Source organism: Panthera onca, chromosome B3 (genome assembly GCF_046562875.1).
Source record: "Panthera onca isolate mPanOnc1 chromosome B3, mPanOnc1 haplotype 2, whole genome shotgun sequence".
Classification (NCBI taxonomy): domain Eukaryota; kingdom Metazoa; phylum Chordata; class Mammalia; order Carnivora; family Felidae; genus Panthera; species Panthera onca.
In genome coordinates this window covers 69,031,285-69,050,208 of record NC_138344.1, presented here as the reverse complement: position 1 = coordinate 69,050,208, position 18,924 = coordinate 69,031,285, and the positions used below count along the sequence as shown (strand labels likewise).

Here is an 18,924-nt window from a genome sequence, read left to right as displayed (position 1 = left end):
AGAAGGAGATGGCCACGCCAGTGCCTTTTATCTGGCCTGGGGCCTGGGAAGTGGTTTCATTATCAGATTATTGGGGACACATAGGGATAAGTGGTGCCCCCTTATCCCCTTAGACCTAGGAGGGTGCCCAACTAGATGGCTGGCATACACACTGGCAGCCAGATGTACTGAAAAGCAATGGGGAGAGGGAGAGGATAGGGAAGAGCAAAGCTTGGAGGTTTTCCCCAGTTCATTCTGGCTTTCCTATTGATATAAAATGAGTTGGTTTCAGGCTCTGTCCATCAGACCATGTGCCCCTCACTCATTTTTTTTGTTTCTGAAAATTTGGCTTTCTAACCAACGTCATACGGCATCAATGACCTGCCAGAAGGACAATCTGCGTGATTAGTATGGTTAGTGCTCAGACCAATTACAGTTGTGTGAATGCCTAGTTATACCAAACAGCCCAACCTTCCAGGAGGGACAGAAGCATCACCACCATGTCCTGAAGGAGATCCAAGAGTTCCTTCAGCAGCTCGATCTGATTGGAATCCTAGAACAGAAACAGGAGATACCCCTGAGCTATCTGATCCCTCAGCAAAGTACAGGGCAGTGAGCAAGAGCCTGCTCTGGAAAGGTTAGGTGAAGGTTGCGTCCATTGTGAATGTGGACGTCGTATCATCCACTGTTTGGAGCAATGGGGAGGCTCACTGCTGCAGGACTCATCCAATAGAGCTCTTTTAGTTTCCCTTTTATCAGCACAGTGTGGCAGAGACACCACTTGTTGTCCAAAACTATGGAACAACCCAATCCACTGAAGAGGCATCAGTTATCTCTACGAGTGCATGTTGTTCTTTATACTGGCGAATTATCAGATGAGCTTTTGGGGAATACTATTGCAGTCCAATTAAGGTGTCAAGGTTATAAACACCAAGTGGGTTCTCCTTTCTTTCTGGATTAATTTAGGGTCTCCTGATTCTAATTGGTGGTGATCTGGCTGCCACTGGTCCCTTAAAATGTTATATAATTGAGGCTATTCCTCTGGATGGTTTTGATACTAGTCTGTTTGGTTTTCACTTCAGCATTGCAGACGGGGCATTGCCAAGTTACCCCTCTGTTTTCAACTCTATGCCACAGAAGGAAAATAATCCTTGGAAGATAGGAGGTGAGTAGTCTCAGGGTGAGATTAAAAAATGCATTCTGGGCCACACTTCTTGTACAGACTCTCTCTCTCCCAAATACACAGTTCTTTGTCTAGTCTTTCAATCAGAAGGATTGCCCCCTCTTTGGTGTGGGTCATAGCCATACACAGAATATCACAGAAGTGTGGAATATTAAGAGCTGGAAGAGACCTCACATCATCTGTTCTAATTCCCAACATTTCATAGATGATGGAACCAAACACCAGGAAGGGGGAGTGACTTCCTGAAAGTCACCAGTGAGGAGGTTGCAGGGCCAGGCTCCCGTCTCCAGAGCCTCTGCACTGCACTGCCCTGGCTGGGCTGACAGGAGTGGACCTATTACTGCCAAATTAGCAGCGCTCCCAAGAGCTCTCTCCTCCCATTAAGGCCAGAGTCAAAAGGGGAAAAATGAAAGGGTTAAATAGCACATTCCAGAAGAGAGGAGGCAGATGTGACAGCCTTGAAAATTTTAGATACACATTACTTAAATTAATGCTGCAAATGTTACTCTAATCAGCCTGAAACATATCCTGAAGTTCTCCCTCATGGGTTGCCATGGAGAGAAGTGATCGACAACCACATACACTACATTTATTTGTTCATAATAAATGCTCTGAGCGATTCTGATTCATCTTGCCAGAGAGATGGGGAGTGAGAAGGAAAGGCAGAGAGGGGGAGGGAGGGGAAGCCAAGGTAAGAGAGAAGGGATGTATGAATTACAGAGACATGCAGACATTTGACAGACCCAGACAGGGCTGATAGATTGTCATAAATTGACAAAACAGTGACAAGGAAGCACAAAGGATTAGCATCATAAAAAGCAAGTGTTGAGGCAATTATGAAAGGACAGTTTGGTGGGACACAAGGAAGGAAGCTGCATCCATGCAAAACCTGTCTGGGCTCCCCACCCCCCCCCTCCCCCCCACCAACTCCCCAGGCATTCCTTCCTGTCTCCCATTGAAGCCCTCAGTTTTAAAAGTGAGATCTAATCTGCAAGGCTTTTCTAGCCATTTGATCAAGCAGCCACATCCACACGGGGGGGAATACCAAGGGGTGGGGACTGATTTCACATTTCACACCAATGACACAGCAGGGAAGGGCCACAGTACCTGAGAGAGTTTCATCTGCATATTAGCAAATACGTGCAGGAAGCCGACCACTGCATCCCACAGCCTGCTGTGAGCCAGGCTCTGTTGGTTCCCAATGCAAGGGCCCTATGGAAAGGAGGGCATCCTTATTTCACTTAAACATTATGAGCCGCTCTGCAACTTGCCCTAGTAAGCGCATATGACACCTGCTTCTATTAGCAGATAGCTCTTTCCAAAAGACATCTATTTTGTGGGTCAGTATTTTCCCAAGGTATTCCTTTTTGCCCCCTATTGTAGGAACCTAGACCTACAAAACACCACTAGGAATTTCACAGTGCAGTGATTTTCAGATATTTTTGTGTTAGCTTCAGAATGCGTTCTTCAAATAAAATACTACAACAAAGAACATGATTTAAGAGTTAAATGCTCTGGTTGATACAGGACTGAAAACCCGTCCTGCCCACCTCTCACCTACGCCTTGGCCTAAGAGGGATTCTGAGGAACTTCAGGCTTCCACAATTTGAAAAGCAAGCCCTACTGTTTTCAGTCAAAGCTATACATAAAATGCATGATCACATAGCTATCAGGTAAAAAAAAAATGTGGATAATATTGCTAATATTCAGCTGCCTTTAGGGTCTTCATATCATTAACGTAAACTTTAGATGGAATATCATCTCTACCTTTTCTGAAAGCCAAACATAGAGGGATGACTTCATTCCCAGTTTGCATTTTCCGTTAATAACCTTTCCTCTTTTTACATTATTGAATCAACACTTAAAAAAATAAACTGTTTGGAATTCTTCCACATGGGAGATTTGTCTATTCTTTCTTATATATTTAGTCATTTATTCACATTAATATGGACTTCACATCTTCATCTTCTGCTTTGGGTTATCATCCAATACTACTTTATTTATTTTGTCACTCAAATTTTTCCAGTTTTGGCCACTGGGAGCTCTTTCAGTTGGCTCCTGTGTCCCTTGGACATAACCCCATCTTTTTTTTTTTTTTTTTTGCATTTCCTTGCACTATAGGATTCTCCAGTCTCATCCGATAGATTTCTTGCCCCAGCACTTGGACCAGCCCTTTCTCTAAGAAGCCTGGTTCCTCTCACTGGAGAATGGTATTAGAAGCCATTAGAAACCAGCTAGTTGTGCTTGCTTCTACTGTGATGTCATTACTTTAAGGCCCTCTCAGCTGACAGAGCAGCAGGTATTTGTGTATACAAAATATATAGAAATGTTTCTATCTGCATTAGTATTAAGTTGAGCATGAACTTAGCATACTGATGTAGCCAACTCTAATGCATTTCCACTGGGGTCATCTAGCTGCTTCTCCTTGTGTATCTGTAACCTTCCATTCACCAGGGGGAAACCTTGCCCCTGCCATTTAATGACTGCTCACTTCCATTATATATGTAGAATGGGTACAGAATTATTAACACAAGAAAAACTTTAGCAACTAAAGTGTTCATGTACAGTTCCTTTTGCCTTTGGTCTTACAGTCTGTATTCATTTCCAAAGTTTCTTAGGTCAGTATCTTATTCCCCACCCCTTCAGGGAGATCATTTTTTACATTTTTTTATACACTTAGATTCTTCTGTCATTTTCTGCCTTCGTTTCTCATTATTCACTCTTCCTTATAGTTTATTTCGTTTTTATCCTTTAACTCATCTCCAAATCACTCTTCAAAATAAATTTCCAAAAAGAACACATGTAGCATCTAAAGTTCTAGAAAAGCCTTGGCAGAATGTCCAGGGGAGAGGGCAGCACAAGAGATATTGCCTGCCTTCCTAAGTCATCTAAGCTTGTTGAAAAAATCATTGTTCGTGTGCATTTGGTGTCTGATCCGTAGAAGCCCCTAGATTATTTTTGGAACAAAACCAGCTGTTGTAAGAAACTTATATTCACCAAAAATAAGCTTTTTTTTTCCCTTTTGGGTTAAGTGCTCCAAGGGAAATTCTGAAGATTAGAATGGGTTCCACAGAGAGCAAATCAAATGCCTGTCAAATCTGTTCAATGCCCTTCACAGGTATTTCACATTCTGTCACCCTTCAGATCAGTCACCTGCTTCTACGTTTCTCTCGCCATGTTCTTACAATCCTTGAGTAAAACAAGGGCTGATCTCTCCCTTAAAATATTCCTTTTCAAGTTGATAGTTCTGTATGTAGTTTAATAAGCAAATATAATTGGAGTGTGCTGGTTGGCTCATGAGATGGTTTTTAAAATATATCTTGTGGGGCGCCTGGGCAGCTCAGTTGGTTAAGCGGCCAACTTCAGCTCAGGTCATGATCTCGCGGTCCGTGAATTCGAGCCCCACGTCGGGCTCTGTGCTGACGGCTCAGAGCCCAGAGCTTGTTTCAGATTCTGTGTCTCCCTCTCTCTGACCCTCCCCCGTTCATGCTCTGCCTCTCTCTGTCTCAAAAATAAATAAATGTTAAAAAAAAATGTAAAAATAAAATAAAATAAAATAAAATAAAATAAAATAAAATAAAATAAAATAAATCTTGTATTACATCCCAGAGGACTATGATATGGCTACTGATATCATAGAAAATTATGCCGGAGTACACCCTGTTTTTACAGTTGTTAGACCACTGTAGGCAATGACCACAGGCTGTTGTAAACAGAGAAAGAGCACTGCAAGATCTGAATGTTCAACTTGAAATTCATTTCTAGACTTGACTGCCACTGGACAGAGTTTATGTGCTAAGTTACCTTTTCCACAGAGTGAATTTCTGAGAAACTAGTAGGCTGTCATAAATTCTGTTTTTGATCTAAAGACTCAGGATAACCCCATTTATACCTTTATTCCTTCATTCTATCAATTACTCCACTCCATTCTCCATGCTTACTGAACACCTAGGATGTGCTGCTTGTGCTAGAAATGAAGAATTTTAGATTGAATGAGAAATTTTCTGCCTGCAGCAAGTTTTCAGTCCAGAAGGGAAAGGAAAACGTAACTAGATAAATGCAGAGTAGGACAACGCTATGACTAGGTCACGGAGAGGGAGATTAACTATAGCTTCTCATAGAGGGTAGTGCTGTTGGGAGTTCTCTCGTACAACTGGCTCCTATCTGTCGATAAATATTGTCAGTGCTAGGGCCAGATGCACAGTCCATATATGCATCCAAATATTCTGTATGGGATACAGAACGTGAGAATGTTAAAAATGTTCTGTTTTCAGGCATCCATTCTATAGCACATACCTGGATGTATTCTGTAAGAGAATTGAAAATCTGCTTCGTGACTGCCAGAGCTTTGGAAAAGTTGTGCTGTCCAGATTCATCAATGATGTCCTTCCCTGAATAATACCAGTAGAAATCACTGATTGATTCCTAAGAATAAACAAGTAGAGTTTAGTATTTCTCAAATTTCAGTCCGTGATGCTAAACCCAATGTTCAGGAAGAGTACAAGAGAATCCTACATTTCCATGACCTCTTTGTAGAGATAGAAACCCAAGACTCGGGCCACCTGGGTGGCTCAGTCAGTTAAGCATCCGACTTCTGCTCAGGTCATGATCTCATGGTTCATGAGCTTGAGCTCAGTATTGGACTCTGTGCTGACAGCTCAGACCCGGGAGCCTGCTTCCGAGTCTGTGTCTCCCTCTCTCTCTGTCCCTCCCCGACTCATGCTCTGTTTGTGTCTCTCAAAAATAAATACACATTAAAAAAAATTAAGAAAAAGAGAGACTCAGGACTCTGAGAAAGCGCAGACATATCTCATCCTTAGCGTCTTTTATGTACATATACCCCTTTAAAAAAGAACAGATAGGAAAGAGGATAGTGTTCAGCTGGACGTTGGTGACCATGATGTAGGACAACTTACAATGAAAAACATACATTAAAGGCAATAATGATTATCATCCAAAAAATGGGCACAATGGAGGCAACACATCAGCTGACACTGTTAGGTGCCACGTATCGTTCTGACTCACTGCATACGTTTAACCTCTCCATCTTTACTGTCCTAGGAGATGGGTGCTACCCATTTTACAGATGAGAAAATTAGAACACACGGAGGTTAAACAGATGGCTCCAGGTCACAACTGTAAGCTGCGGAACCAGGGTGAAGAGTCAGCAGAGAGAAGAGAGAATCTTTTTATGCTTGTGTAGATTTTCCTGATATTATTTGGAATTCTTTCCAACAGTTGAACCGAGTGACTTCCTAAGCACAAAGCGACTTCTTAAGACTCATTCCCACCCTCGTCTGTACCTCTGTTTCCTAGTAAAAAAATCTGTTTTCATTCATGCATTTCATTCATGCATTCAATGCATCCATGCATTGTGGCTCTAGGGCACTGCGGTGAGGTTTTCACTGGCAAAACTGAAGTAAACCAGCATTTTATAACAGATGATTTGATATTTAACCAAGTTCCCTATTTCAGTCTTCAAACACACATATTTAGGTGTTTGACTTCCCCTAAGTGTGTGGACATAAATTATAATCCCTTTCTTATTGGGGCTTGACTGTACGCGGGGCCTTCCCTGACCCCATGGTAACTGTGTTCAGCTTCTGGAGACGTATGTGAGCCCTATGCCACCATCCTAGACCCACTCACCTGCAGACGCAGGAGGTAGTCCACGGTACTGATGATGACATTGACAGTGGTGGTGTTGCCCATCTGAGTCCGCAGGAAGTTCTGGAAGTCTGAGAACACCAGGGCTGGGTCAGAGCCTGTTCCCAGCATGCCGAGGGAGCTGGGCAAGTCCCCTCGGCTGAACTCAGAAGAGACGTGCTAGGTGAAAAGCCTTACACAAGGCCATCCTGTTTGGGTCCTGGCAGGTCCTGCAGGACAGAGTTCTGCCCTGAGCCCCCCCACCCTGGTGATGCCAGAAAGTGGACTTAATGAGCCCCGAGGGACTTGACAGAAAGGGGAGGGTGTTTAGATTCACCATCTGAAGCTTCTGGAAGCAACTTAGCCTGGGTGGCACTAAATAACATCAGCCCTGACGTTAAAGTTCCTTTTACATAAGGTGGTTTTTTTTTTTTTTTTTTTTTTAGGAATGGATTAGCTGTCGTCCTTCAGCCAACAGCTGGTTGTATTAAATGTGGCATCCTGAGCTGAATCATAATTTGGCACCTGAATGTTGTTTTCCTTTGACAAATCAATCTGTTCCACTTACCACTGTTATGTCCTTCACAAAGTAACTGCAGGAATCTAAAGAGATCTCGTGTGAACTCGTCATTCTGGAGTACTTTTTCACCTTGAAAACAGAATACTGGTGAGCATTTGTTTGGCTTCTCAACACAGAACACTTTCTGATGCAAAACAGCAGCAAAATTGATACAGGGCCTGTGTCAGAACAGTTCAGAAAGGGAACTTTAACTGCAGGGGGGAAAAACCCGATTAACCTGGAGCTGAGGCCGCAAAATGCAATGACCAACAAAGCTAAAATGTTCAGCCCCCCACCCCCCATGCATTTGCGAGGAAAACAGCTAGGCTAAGGGCAGTAACGGTTCACAGTCCACACCCATGCTTTACAGATGGAAGACAGTTCCTTAATTAGGCATTGAACTGCTGAGTTAAGCTTCACATGCAACCACCAAGCCTAAAATGTGTCCGCACTGCAGCAACTAAGTAAGGTCCCTGGGGACTCACACACATGGTACACAACTTGAGCCAGAAACTCAGACTTACCACGCTCACGGACAATGACTGGGGATAAGAGAAAAACAGAAGAATGAAAAGTAAGAAAAATCATAAGGACCATGATAAACTGTGTCTAGTTAAGATTGGCTCTATGGACACATCCAGCCTTTATCAAAGCTACCGGTGGAAATATTGTGCTGAAAGTGAGCACACCCTTGCACGTTTAGATGCACCGAGCAGGGGCTCTAACCAGAAATAGTTAACGAAGAAATCAGGAAGAGAATGGCCTTCACATTCATTCGTTACTTACGTGTTCCTTCCTCAGTAACCATCCCCAGGCCTTCAGCTTTATTCTGCCTCTCAAATGCATTCAAATCAAGGACACTTGTAACAGACAAGAGGAAACAAGGTTCAGGGCTACGCACGCTGGGAAAATGGATTTCTAACGTCACTTGTACCTATTGACTAAGAATCTTGTCATTATATTACCATAAATGGCCTAACACATTACAGTGTGGTTGAAAGTGTGACAGTTCCCTGGATTTGTGCCAAGCGGTGTTGTCCAAGGATGCCCACAGCTCACAGACATGCATGGAGAATGGTCAGAAAGAGTTACAACTGCCCTTGTTTGTCCAGTTTGAGCCCTTTCTTACGCGTGAAAATTTAGAAAGGTTTCTCAAGTAGAGTTGGAATAATCTGCTTCTAAGAGCTCCCAAAAGAAAGTTGACTTTAAATTGCACTAATTAATTCTCACCTCCTGCATTTACCTATTCTGAGAATCACAAGGAACGGTAGTTTTTAGTGCTCAGAATGAACATTGATGGAAAGGGCTACAAATTTCAGATTTCAAAGGGTCACACCCTTTTAGAATTGTTGCATCATTCAGAAGCCAACAGTAGCTGGATGAAGCTTTCGGGGGGCAACGGTGTCCGTAGTATTCCTGAACCTGTAATAAGCTGGCCCTTTTTTTTTCTTGTTCCCACACTTTCTCCAAATTTCTCAGTCACAGCCACCACCAAATCCTACTTAGCCAGGAGCCACGAGCACCACCACAGAACTTGATAAAGAGGACAATGTATAATCATATTATTTCCAATTAGGACTCATTCTAGTTCTGTGACAGGCTCTAACTCCTTCCCGACTCTGAAAGACTTTACAGAACATCATATAAGGTCTCACAAAAATCTAGCTGTTAGGGTAGCTTGTGGCTGAGTCCTTTAAGAGTCCACAAAACTTTGCCTTCCTTTTACCACTGGGCAAAGGAAATGACCGTTGGATTGGAAAGACATTAGGGAAAAATCCAGCATTTCTTCCCCCTTTTAGGGAGCCACAGATCTTCTGCAACTTAGATACATTTTAAAGAGAAAACAGTGGGGCGCCTGGGTGGCTCAGTCGGTTAAGTGTCCGACTTCAGCTCAGGTCACGATCTCGCAGTCCGCGAGTTCAACCCCCGCGTCGGGCTCTGGGCTGATGGCTCAGAGCCTGGAGCCTGCTTCCGATTCTGTGTCTCCCTCTCTCTCTGCCCCTCCCCATTCATGCTCTGTCTCTCTCTGTCTCAAAAATAAATAAACATTAAAAAAATAAATAAATAAAGAGAAAACAGTGAAAATTCCTACTGCCATATTGTTGGTTTTTCTCAGATCCTGCTGTAAACAGGGTCTTCTCAATAACATAAAACCATCCTTCTATTTGGGTTTTGCTGTCAAGGGAAACAGGGCCTTTGGACATAGCTGCTTTAAAGCAGCAGTTCTGATTCAGCAGACAATCTGGAGACATTTCTGACCCTTACGGTGTTCCAAGCCACCCATTTCAAATGTTTTAACTTCTCTGTCTCAATATTTTACAAATACGTATTATTTTTATAATCAGTAGAAAAGCATAAAAATATCCTAAAACTTCTGTGAGAACTCAGTTGGCTTCTAAAGGTATGTCACTTGTCTCTCCAAGCCATCATTATAAATGAGTTTAGTAATAGGAAGTATTACAGACTACTAAGAGAACACTCAGAAATTTAATTGAGAATTTCATGGGCAATATGGAACTGGACTGCCTTGATTTTTGGCATCTCTGAGTCCACATGTACTATTTTACACTGAGTGGGTCAGGTCGGACACTATCACATTTTCTTTTCCTGAGAGAGGTAATAAATGGGTTGGTCATTGGTGGGGGAAAAATGGAGCTCAGTATAAGGGATTGTACTGCAGCTCAAATATGCTCCCTACAACCCCTGGGTGCGATATTTACTCCATCAAAGAAGATTAGCAAAATTATGAACTCCACCAAAAGAATGTCCATCCTGCAAATTTTTAAGTGCAAAGCCTAATGCTCTATTTTTAAGAATATTAATTAGAGGAAAATGAGCTAGATAATTATAACTTTGCTCTCTTTTTTTTTTATTTAAAATTTTTAATGTTTGTTAATTTTTGAGAGAGGGAGAGAGAAAGAAAGAGACAGAAAGTTAACAGGGGAGGGGCAGAGAGAGAGAGGGAGACACAGAATTCGAAGCAGGCTCTAGGCTCTGAGCTGTCAGCACAGTCTGATGTGGGGGGGGGGCTCAAACCTACAAACCATGAGATCATGACCTGAGCTGAAGTCGGAGTCTTAACCAATGAGGCACCCTTCTTTCTTTTTTTTTAAAGCTTACCTATTTATTCTGAGAGCACGTGAGAGAACGAGTTGGGGAGGGGCAGAGAGGGAGAGAGAGAGGGAGGGAGGGAGAGAGAAAGAGGGAGGTAGAGAGAGAAAGAGAGGGAGGTGGAGAGGGAGAGGGAGAATTTCAAGCAGGCTCCACACCATCAATGCAGAGCCTGATGTGGGGCTTGAACTCACTAATTGTAAGTTCATGGCCTGAGCCTAAGCCAAGACTTGGACGCTTAATCAACTGAGCCACCAGGTGTCCCAACCTTGATTTCTTTCAGAACAAGTTGTAGACTATTCACAATACATATGAATCTTACAGGATAAACTGACACTTTTCTTGGAAAGATTGCTAGCTTATTTCCAAAATGAGCAAGTATGGTAACCTTATGACCTTTGGCTACACATTGTTCATTCGTCAGGGGGTCAGCCATGAGGTGACGCTTACACACATGGTAATAAAAGTGCGAAGTTTAACGCTTTGGTTTTTAGGCTATGGCAAAACATTCCTGGGTCAGGATGTCCCTCTGTCGAAACGGATCTGTCAAAATATGTACCCACCCCATACTTACTCAGGCTCCAAGAATTGTTAAGGATGAAGATTAACAAAGTGCCTAATGGGTCTAATGAAAACACAGCATTAGAGTCCTAGTGAGGCATTCCTCCTCTTTTTCATTCTTTTCTGGATTGACTTTTATGAGGATTTATGTTTAAGCGAAACACTCAGCTCTGAGACAAACAACATACCCCCAAAAAGGAGGTAAAGGTAATTAAAAAACCGAACCAGGTGTGTGTGTGTGCAATGGAGATTACATTTTCCCTTCTGTATGCTCTTTGAACGTAATCTTACAGACTGGAGGAACAATCCCCATCCTTTTAGCTTTCTAAGGCAGGTAGGTCTTTCCTCAACAATTTCTTGACAAACTATTCTATTTTGTGCTCCTCCTCACCCCATTCTTCTTTCTTCTGAACAGAAAAAAAACGCTATAGGTGGTTTTCCCATATTTACCTGCAAGACTGCATAAGGCCGGAAAGGCTTTGAAAGAATCCAGCATCCTTTTTCTCCTTTAGGTAATCTAGCATTTTCTATAAGGGAGACACATTTTAAAAGGAAAAGCAATGTAAATTATGGCACAAATACTGACCCTCCCAAATGTTATGGAGAAATGCCAAGCCCAGTCACACAGAGTCATATCCAGGTGGTTTGTAATCTTGGGTAAGCATTAGAACCACACAAACCTTTCCATGTGCCTGAGCCCCACCCTCTTGTTATGGAACCGGAATCTCTTTGGATGGACATTTTATTTTATAAAGATCCACTGGCATTTGTGCTAGGGCAGTATAGGAGACCATGGGCATTCACAGATTTACTGTTTAAAGTCTCTCCCATTTGGGAACAAGCACCAGGACTGTGATCTAGTTAAATGTTGCTGAGATAGAATATGAAAAACTCATGTGCTCAGTATGGTACCCTGGAGCAAGGAGCTTAGCCAGTAATGAACCCAGTTGAGAGTTCACTGTCTTTCACAATCAGACTTTGTTACCTCTGTTCTCTGTTACTGGGAAGGCAGTAACTTTGTCTGAACATCATAAAAATGTAAAAAAGAAAGAAAGAAAAGAAAAGAAAAGAAAAGAAAAGAAAAGAAAAGAAAAGAAAATCAACTGATGGGGTGGTGACGGAAGAGAAGAGAAAGTGAAGGGTGTCTTAGAAAATGGAAGTTCTTTCGTGACAAATTGGTTTGGGAAGAATGAAAGGCTGGGAAAAATTCTGTACAATGATGGTAGTTATAAATCTGGAAGTGCTCACAGGCTACATCTCTCTGTGATGTAACCCTCACGAATGCCAAGAGTCTTTGAAATGTCACATTCCTGGGCACACAGATGATTTCAGGCAGAGCCTGGAGGGTCCTGGAGACACCAGAATCTTCCTGTCTCCTTCGACCAGTTTCAACTCAGATTGTTGAATGAGTTCCATGTGCCAGGAGCTCCCCATTAGGCTTCCGTGTGTTCTCATTTAATGCGTGGTGGCAAGAGTTTGTAGTTGCTTCATTCACTGCCGTACCCTTCATCCCAGAACAGAGGCTGACCTTAGTGTTGTCAGCAATCACAATACAGTTACTGAATGAACGAATAAACAAATGAATGAATGGACAAACAGGTGTGTGAGGTTTATGAACTCCACTTAACCGACTGGGCTCCTTGCTCATGGGAAGACAGCTAATACGTAAAATGATTAAAATAAAAACCTAAGGCTTAGAGAACTTCCTTCAGAGCCTGTTTGTACAAGAAATAAATCATCTGATGATGAAAAAATTAAATGTTTTTCTCTTTGAACCATGGATAAACCCTCTTTATCAAGCATACATTTATCTGTAGCCTCCTAGCTCCGGTTTTATCTATGTTCCCAGCTACTCTGATATAATTGGCCACTAAGGGCAAAACACCAGCACAGGTGATTCTGGGTGGCTCCCGCTGTAGCAGAGCCAACACCTCTCGCCTGAAGTGTGACAGCTGCCAACTGGGGATACCCTGGGAAGTGTGCACTACCAACTGCGAGTCCCCAGTACCTGTTGTACACCAGCGTTGCCCCCATTCAGAATGGCGATCCCCAGCTTCAGAGTCTCAACCACCATGGGGCTCATCTCACCTGCCATGGTGAAGATTCGATTGAATTACCAAGGAAACAGAGGGTAAATCACATCTACTGGGCTTTGTTGGGACTCTTTAATAATGACTTCGTGGCACAGTGTGCTATCACTGTGGTAGCTACAGGGCCCATCCATAAATCACAGAATCACCTTTGCTGGCACTTATCATCTGGAGGACCATCTCTGCAGCCCCACGCTCATGCAGTCGAGCTTGTTGGTAGAGGGTTTTCTGCTTTTCCATTTCCTTCTCCTGGAAAGAAAAAACAACCACAAAAAACAAAGCAAGGGAAGATTTATTAATCCTCAGGCAATCTGCCATGGTAAGGTACACTGAGGGAGAGAATCTGCTTAAGGAAGGCAACACATGTAATTTTGAACAGAGGAGACATCTGAGGTTGGTTTTCAGACACTATTCAGCTTTCCAAAACTGCCCATCCACAATTCACTCCTATGGTGATGATGAATTTCCCACTTTCTGCACTGGTAGGAAACATAGCCCATTCCCCTGTAATACTATAATTATAGGAAGTGACCCCTGGTGAAAATGTGTTTGTTTTCAATGTTCCAACATACAGTGAAACCTGCTGAGGGCTCAGGTGAAGCAAATCTGCCTGAATGTAGAGAACACCCATTTATCTAGAATGCTCAGGCCGGGGCGCCTGGGTGGCTCAGTCGGTTGAGCGTGCGACTTCAGCTCGAGTCATGATCTCACAGTCTGTGAGTTCGAGCCCCATGTCGGGCTCTGTGCTGACCGCTCAGAGCCCGGAGCCTGTTTCAGATTCCATGTCTCCTCTCTCTCTGACCCTCCTCCATTCATGCTCTCTCTGTCTCAAAAATAAATAAACATTAAAAAAAGTTTTTTTTAGAATGCTCAGGCCACCATTAACAGAGACTTTACCAAATATGGAATCCTAGAATGTCAAGGCCTTCCAGAACTATAATTATAGTTACTTTCACTGTTGTCTACTGTGTCTATAAAAAGGGTACCAGTAAACTAATAGGGTTTTTATCTTGGGAGACTCTGAGCCCTGCATGCCTCAAAATCAAAATTGCTAGTAATTACATTTATAGAATAATAGTGCAAAAATCACCCTAGTGTCTCCATTGGTTTCAGCTTTCATGTTTAGACGTTTGAATTTGTCCTTCTCTCGCTCCTGTTGCTACCATATTTGAGTAGGAGTACAAAATTTCCCAGAAGACCAAACCCGTGGGGGGGTTTGTGGACTGACTGGGTGCCTGCTACTTTTCCTTAGGCTGGAAGAGAGACAACAGAACCATGGCTAACGCATGTGCTCCATGCACGCAGACCTGTGTGCTTGTCACCAGATACACGTGGTAGGCGAGCCACATGGTTAATGTCAGCACCCACCTCTGAAGGTCTGATTGTTGCTTTTGGCTTTGGAGGGTGGCCCTGTCTTCAATCTTAGTAAAAACTTACTTCAAATGTCTTTTCCTTGTCTTCCTCTTCTTCTTCGTCCTCCCCACTCTGACAACTCTGGATTCCGTGGAACAGGGAAAGGAGGAAACAAGTTAAAGATAAGCCTAATAAACAAGACTGTTCTACTGTGCAAGGGCAGGGGACAGGATGTAATTCACACGCACCTCAGGACCTCAGCACTTTGTAAGCCAAGAACATTTTGACCACTGCAGGGCAACATTCTACTCGAAATGTCATCTTTGCAGCTACCAAGGGGTTCAGAAATGAGAAATGGGAACACCAAGCTCACAGAGCCAGCAGGGACCTACCTGGTTTAACCACAGACCTGAACTCTTCCACCATATAAAGTTCTGGTGTAAAGGGAGGCAAGAGTGCAGGGAGCTGTCCCTTTCCAAACAAGAGCTCGGGGCTTGGCAAGAAGACTGGAGACACCTAGGATGCGAATCCCAAAGTGCTCCTTCTCATCATGACCCTGTGGTGCAGCAGCTAAAGGAACAGGTGCTCCTGTACCCCAACTTATCCCTCTTTCTGCCTGATGTGAAGGTTTCACATTTGAGAAGGAGCAATTCCCTTACCACTCAGCATTCCGGAGGCCACAGTCACTCTACGTGACATAGGAACAATGTCACTCTGCCTCTGCCAGAGCACAGGCTCTCATTCCAGTGTCTAAAGCCTGTTTCCAAATGTACTGAACTTCCTTCACCTACAGATGTGTTTGAGTTTTTGGATATGTTCTGAACATTGACTGAAAATGCAAAGACAGTCTATACACCTAAACTCCATATAGCTGGCTTGGAACTGCCGGGTGAACTGAGCCATTGGCACCCACTGTTTCCACAATGCTTCCGAGTTTCCTGAGGGGGATGGTGGAATGGTTTGCTAATGTCACCCCTATGGCACATGAATTGTGCAGTGCCTGGAGTCCATGTCATGACCAAGTCCTATGCCCTGCTGTTCAAAATGACAGTTTTCGTGTGTCTGAAGAGGCAAAAGGGAAGAGAGAAAGACTGAGACGATGAGAGCAGAAAACTCAGGTGTACCTTGGCCATCATGCTGGAATAGGAGGTGTACAAGGGGTCGTCTTCCAATTTGCTGGAAAGAATGGAGGAAATATTTAGCAGGCTCTTTTTTGGACTCAGCAGAAAAGACTAAGAGCCACAGAAATCTTAAACTATATGTACTAGTGAGTGAATGAACAAACCCCTTCCCCCACCCGGATTCTTAGAAACCGCTCTGAAAATCTGCACCAGCATTGGCTGATGGTTACAGGGATCAAGGTTACAGTTGCAGGCTTCTCTTCAGCCTCAGTGTCTCACGTTATGACGAGAGGGCTGTGGCTTATGTAGTTTCCCCGGATGGTTCTTGATGGCCAACAATAGGGCAGCCAGGAAGAACTGTTTGAATCTGGCACCCCTTTTCCAGGCAGTGCCGTCTGTGGGATGGAGGTGTGGGGCTGGTACAGCCACTCCCGGTGCTTCTGAGAAGCAGGACGCTCTGCTGGTGCTGACCTCCTCTCCGTGAGAGCATTGCGGCTAAAATGGAGAATGATCTGATGAAGTGGGTCTGGGTGCTTGTCTGTCTCCTCCTCCTCCTCCTCTTCCACCTTGGGGCATTTCTACACAAACCAACGCAGACACGTGTTAGGCATGGACCTCAGCACAAGCCACACAACCACATGCGAACAAAGAGAAGGGAAAGCGCAAGGCACACAGTGCGTCAGATCAAAGCACAGAGAGAAACCACTATGTCGTATGTTTATCACTGGACGAGAAGCCCTTAAGGATGCAAGGTTTGGGACGTAAATATATATATATATATATTTCCAGCCAAAGAAACATTGCAATTCTCAATTCCAACCAAATGAAAGGAAAAGCAAAAGCCTGACCACAAGGGAGGAGCTACAGACTCCAGTGAGCAGAAGTCTCATGCAAGCTCTGGGCACCTGAGTTCAGGAGGGAGGCTCTGGACAGCTCCCCGAGAGGCTGGACCTCTCGGTCAACACTTGAAAGTTCTCCTGGAGAGGTGGGCTGGATCTAGGGGTGGGGCAGGAGTTATAAAACACCGGGGCCATTTGGGGTCTGCTAACTATCCATTTCTCTCCTAACTTCACTGCTGATTCTAAAATCTTCTTCCTGAATGATGTCATCCTGGAGCTCCAAGCCTGGCAGTTTCTCCTCTTTAACTCTTCTCAATCTCCTCTTACGGAAAAGGAAATAGCAGCTGATGCAAGAGGTGGGAGTTTCTAGCAGCGGCAGAGCCCGCAGGGCATACCATATTCAGTAAATTGTGAGAGCTATGCAGGCTGCGTGAATGGTTCCGAAGGGCAGGGCCGAAAGGGCAGGGCTCACTGTCAAGTTCACCCTCATCAAGAAGCTGGGAAAACTTAAGAGCCGTCATTCTCACTGATGGGAGTAGAGGAAAAGAATGAAGGGCATAAAGACAAATGGGAGAAAAATGGGAGAGAAAGGATTAAAAGCAAAAAAGAGAGGAGAAGGAAAAGAAACAAAGGGAGACAGGGAAAGAGAAACAAAAGACTGGATATGAGAAACACAGAACAAGATTAACAGAGAGACTAAGGGATGAGAGAAAAAATAAGCGGGGGAAGTAAGGGGAAAGAGAAAAAAAGAACCATGGGTTGGTCAATGGAATGGAGGGTTTATTTTTTGTCTGAACCAGGACAAGGCTCTGTGGTGCTTCTGCAGTCAGCTTTTTTCCCCTTGCATGTTGTTTTAAGTAGTTTTAGAGCATGAAGTCTGTTAGAGACGGGGCATGACACGTTTTCTGAAGGGCCAGATACAGGAATGTGAAATGCAGGAAGGGGATTTGGATGTGCCTTCCCTAAAGCAGAGCTACTGGCCAGAAATGCAGAGCCTCGGCTAGGACGGGGTGGCCTCCTGCAACCAATGGTGCTCAAAACTTCACTTAGCGTGAACTTTTCATCGCATGGCTGTGCATCCCGAGAAATATTAGTTGTTAATAATGATGATGAGGGTGGTAACAGTAGCACCTCCAAGTGAAATTCATCCTCTGGCTCCTACGACCATTAGCAGGGCCTCCTCTGAGAATTTACACAGTTAGTTCCTTCCCAACGGATACATCCGATTCTTTGTGAATGTTTAACTGTTACAACACACACACATGAATACAAAAGTCAAATTCATTCACACCCACATCTGCTTCCAGCTGAGTCAGTACTTACAGCCAAGTCCTGTACTAGTTTCTCTTCAAAGGAATACTCCTCTGTTTCTATCCAAAATCTCTGATAGCCATGGAGGAAGAGGTTAATGGAGCGGTGCCTGAGCGGAAGGGGTGAGAGTGAGGTCAAGAGGGATCCATGGCACACCTTGTTTTAGTTTGGGTGGTTAACGGTTAGTAAGCAGGACAGACTTTTGTACAATTCTTGCCTTCTGATTGGTCAGGGCAGCCGGAAGTACACCAGAAGCATTAATTTCAAAGAAACCAGAACCCTCTAACATGCCAGTTCCCGAATGTCTGGAACACCTTCTGAATGAACTAATCATGGTTAGTGGGGGGAGCTGGTGGTAACTGAATTCCTACTCTGGTCACGAGGGGTCTTTATCACATTTCTCCTCTAATGAGAAATGATTCATTGGGCCAAGACACAATCCTGAAGTATCTGGTTAATATGGCAACGTGGTTATCCCTTTTGGCCAATAACCTGTCCAGGTAATCCCATTTAAGTAATGCCGACGGCGAGTGGTGTAGCCGCAGATATATCGAAAGCAGCAAAGCATGGGTCCTTTGCAGTGTCTCCAAGGAACGACACCTCCAAGGTGCTCCGGCTTTTGTTAGGAAGGCAAGACTTGGGTGTGCTATGCTTCGAGCACCACTTCTGTATGCCGCATGGACTCCAGTGGTGGCCCTGGAACACTGAGTAACTGTCAAGAGCCACCTACTCTCTAAAAGCCAGGACTGACTCCTGGGAATATGGCACTGAATCGTGGTTAACTGATTCCCAGAGGTGAGGATAGTGGTGAGAGGGAACGAGTAAAAAAATAAGATGCAGGTCAACATCAGAGTCATCTAAGACCTGACCTTGGTTTCTGGAAGAACACAACCCTTGCCGTCTTTCTTCGAATTCTGACCAATCAGAGGTCTTCTTAAAAATTGTACAAATTTGTGTGTTTATGGTAATGTTAAATCATGAATCAAGAAAGGAGGAGTGTGCAGAAAGTGAGTGGGTCTCTCCACAGGTTACATTACCATTAAAATGGGTATAAGCCTGTCATACTGAGTTTTTTCATTAACCTTTTCCAGCCAAACCCGTTGAAAGGTGGTCAGGAAGAAATTGTTAATTTTGTGTCTGGAGAAAAGCACACAGGTTGTCTTTTAAAAAC

At 43.8% G+C, this 18,924-nt stretch overlaps 1 protein-coding gene across 1 annotated transcript in view; it reads right to left on the bottom strand.

The window, feature by feature from the left end:
* The window catches only part of RYR3 (ryanodine receptor 3), a 524,410-nt gene that overhangs the window by 27,909 nt on the left and 477,577 nt on the right, over positions 1–18,924 (bottom strand). The window contains exons 74-86 of the mRNA XM_081795893.1: positions 17,766–17,862; positions 16,075–16,181; positions 15,607–15,658; positions 14,567–14,623; positions 13,279–13,378; positions 13,048–13,127; positions 11,490–11,566; positions 8,154–8,227; positions 7,377–7,457; positions 6,812–6,900; positions 5,459–5,587; positions 2,270–2,374; positions 451–532 (exon numbers count right to left, since the gene is read on the bottom strand). Coding sequence (XP_081652019.1) covers positions 451–532; positions 2,270–2,374; positions 5,459–5,587; positions 6,812–6,900; positions 7,377–7,457; positions 8,154–8,227; positions 11,490–11,566; positions 13,048–13,127; positions 13,279–13,378; positions 14,567–14,623; positions 15,607–15,658; positions 16,075–16,181; positions 17,766–17,862 — 1,130 coding nt within the window. The remainder of the gene's footprint in view (positions 1–450; positions 533–2,269; positions 2,375–5,458; positions 5,588–6,811; positions 6,901–7,376; positions 7,458–8,153; positions 8,228–11,489; positions 11,567–13,047; positions 13,128–13,278; positions 13,379–14,566; positions 14,624–15,606; positions 15,659–16,074; positions 16,182–17,765; positions 17,863–18,924) is intronic.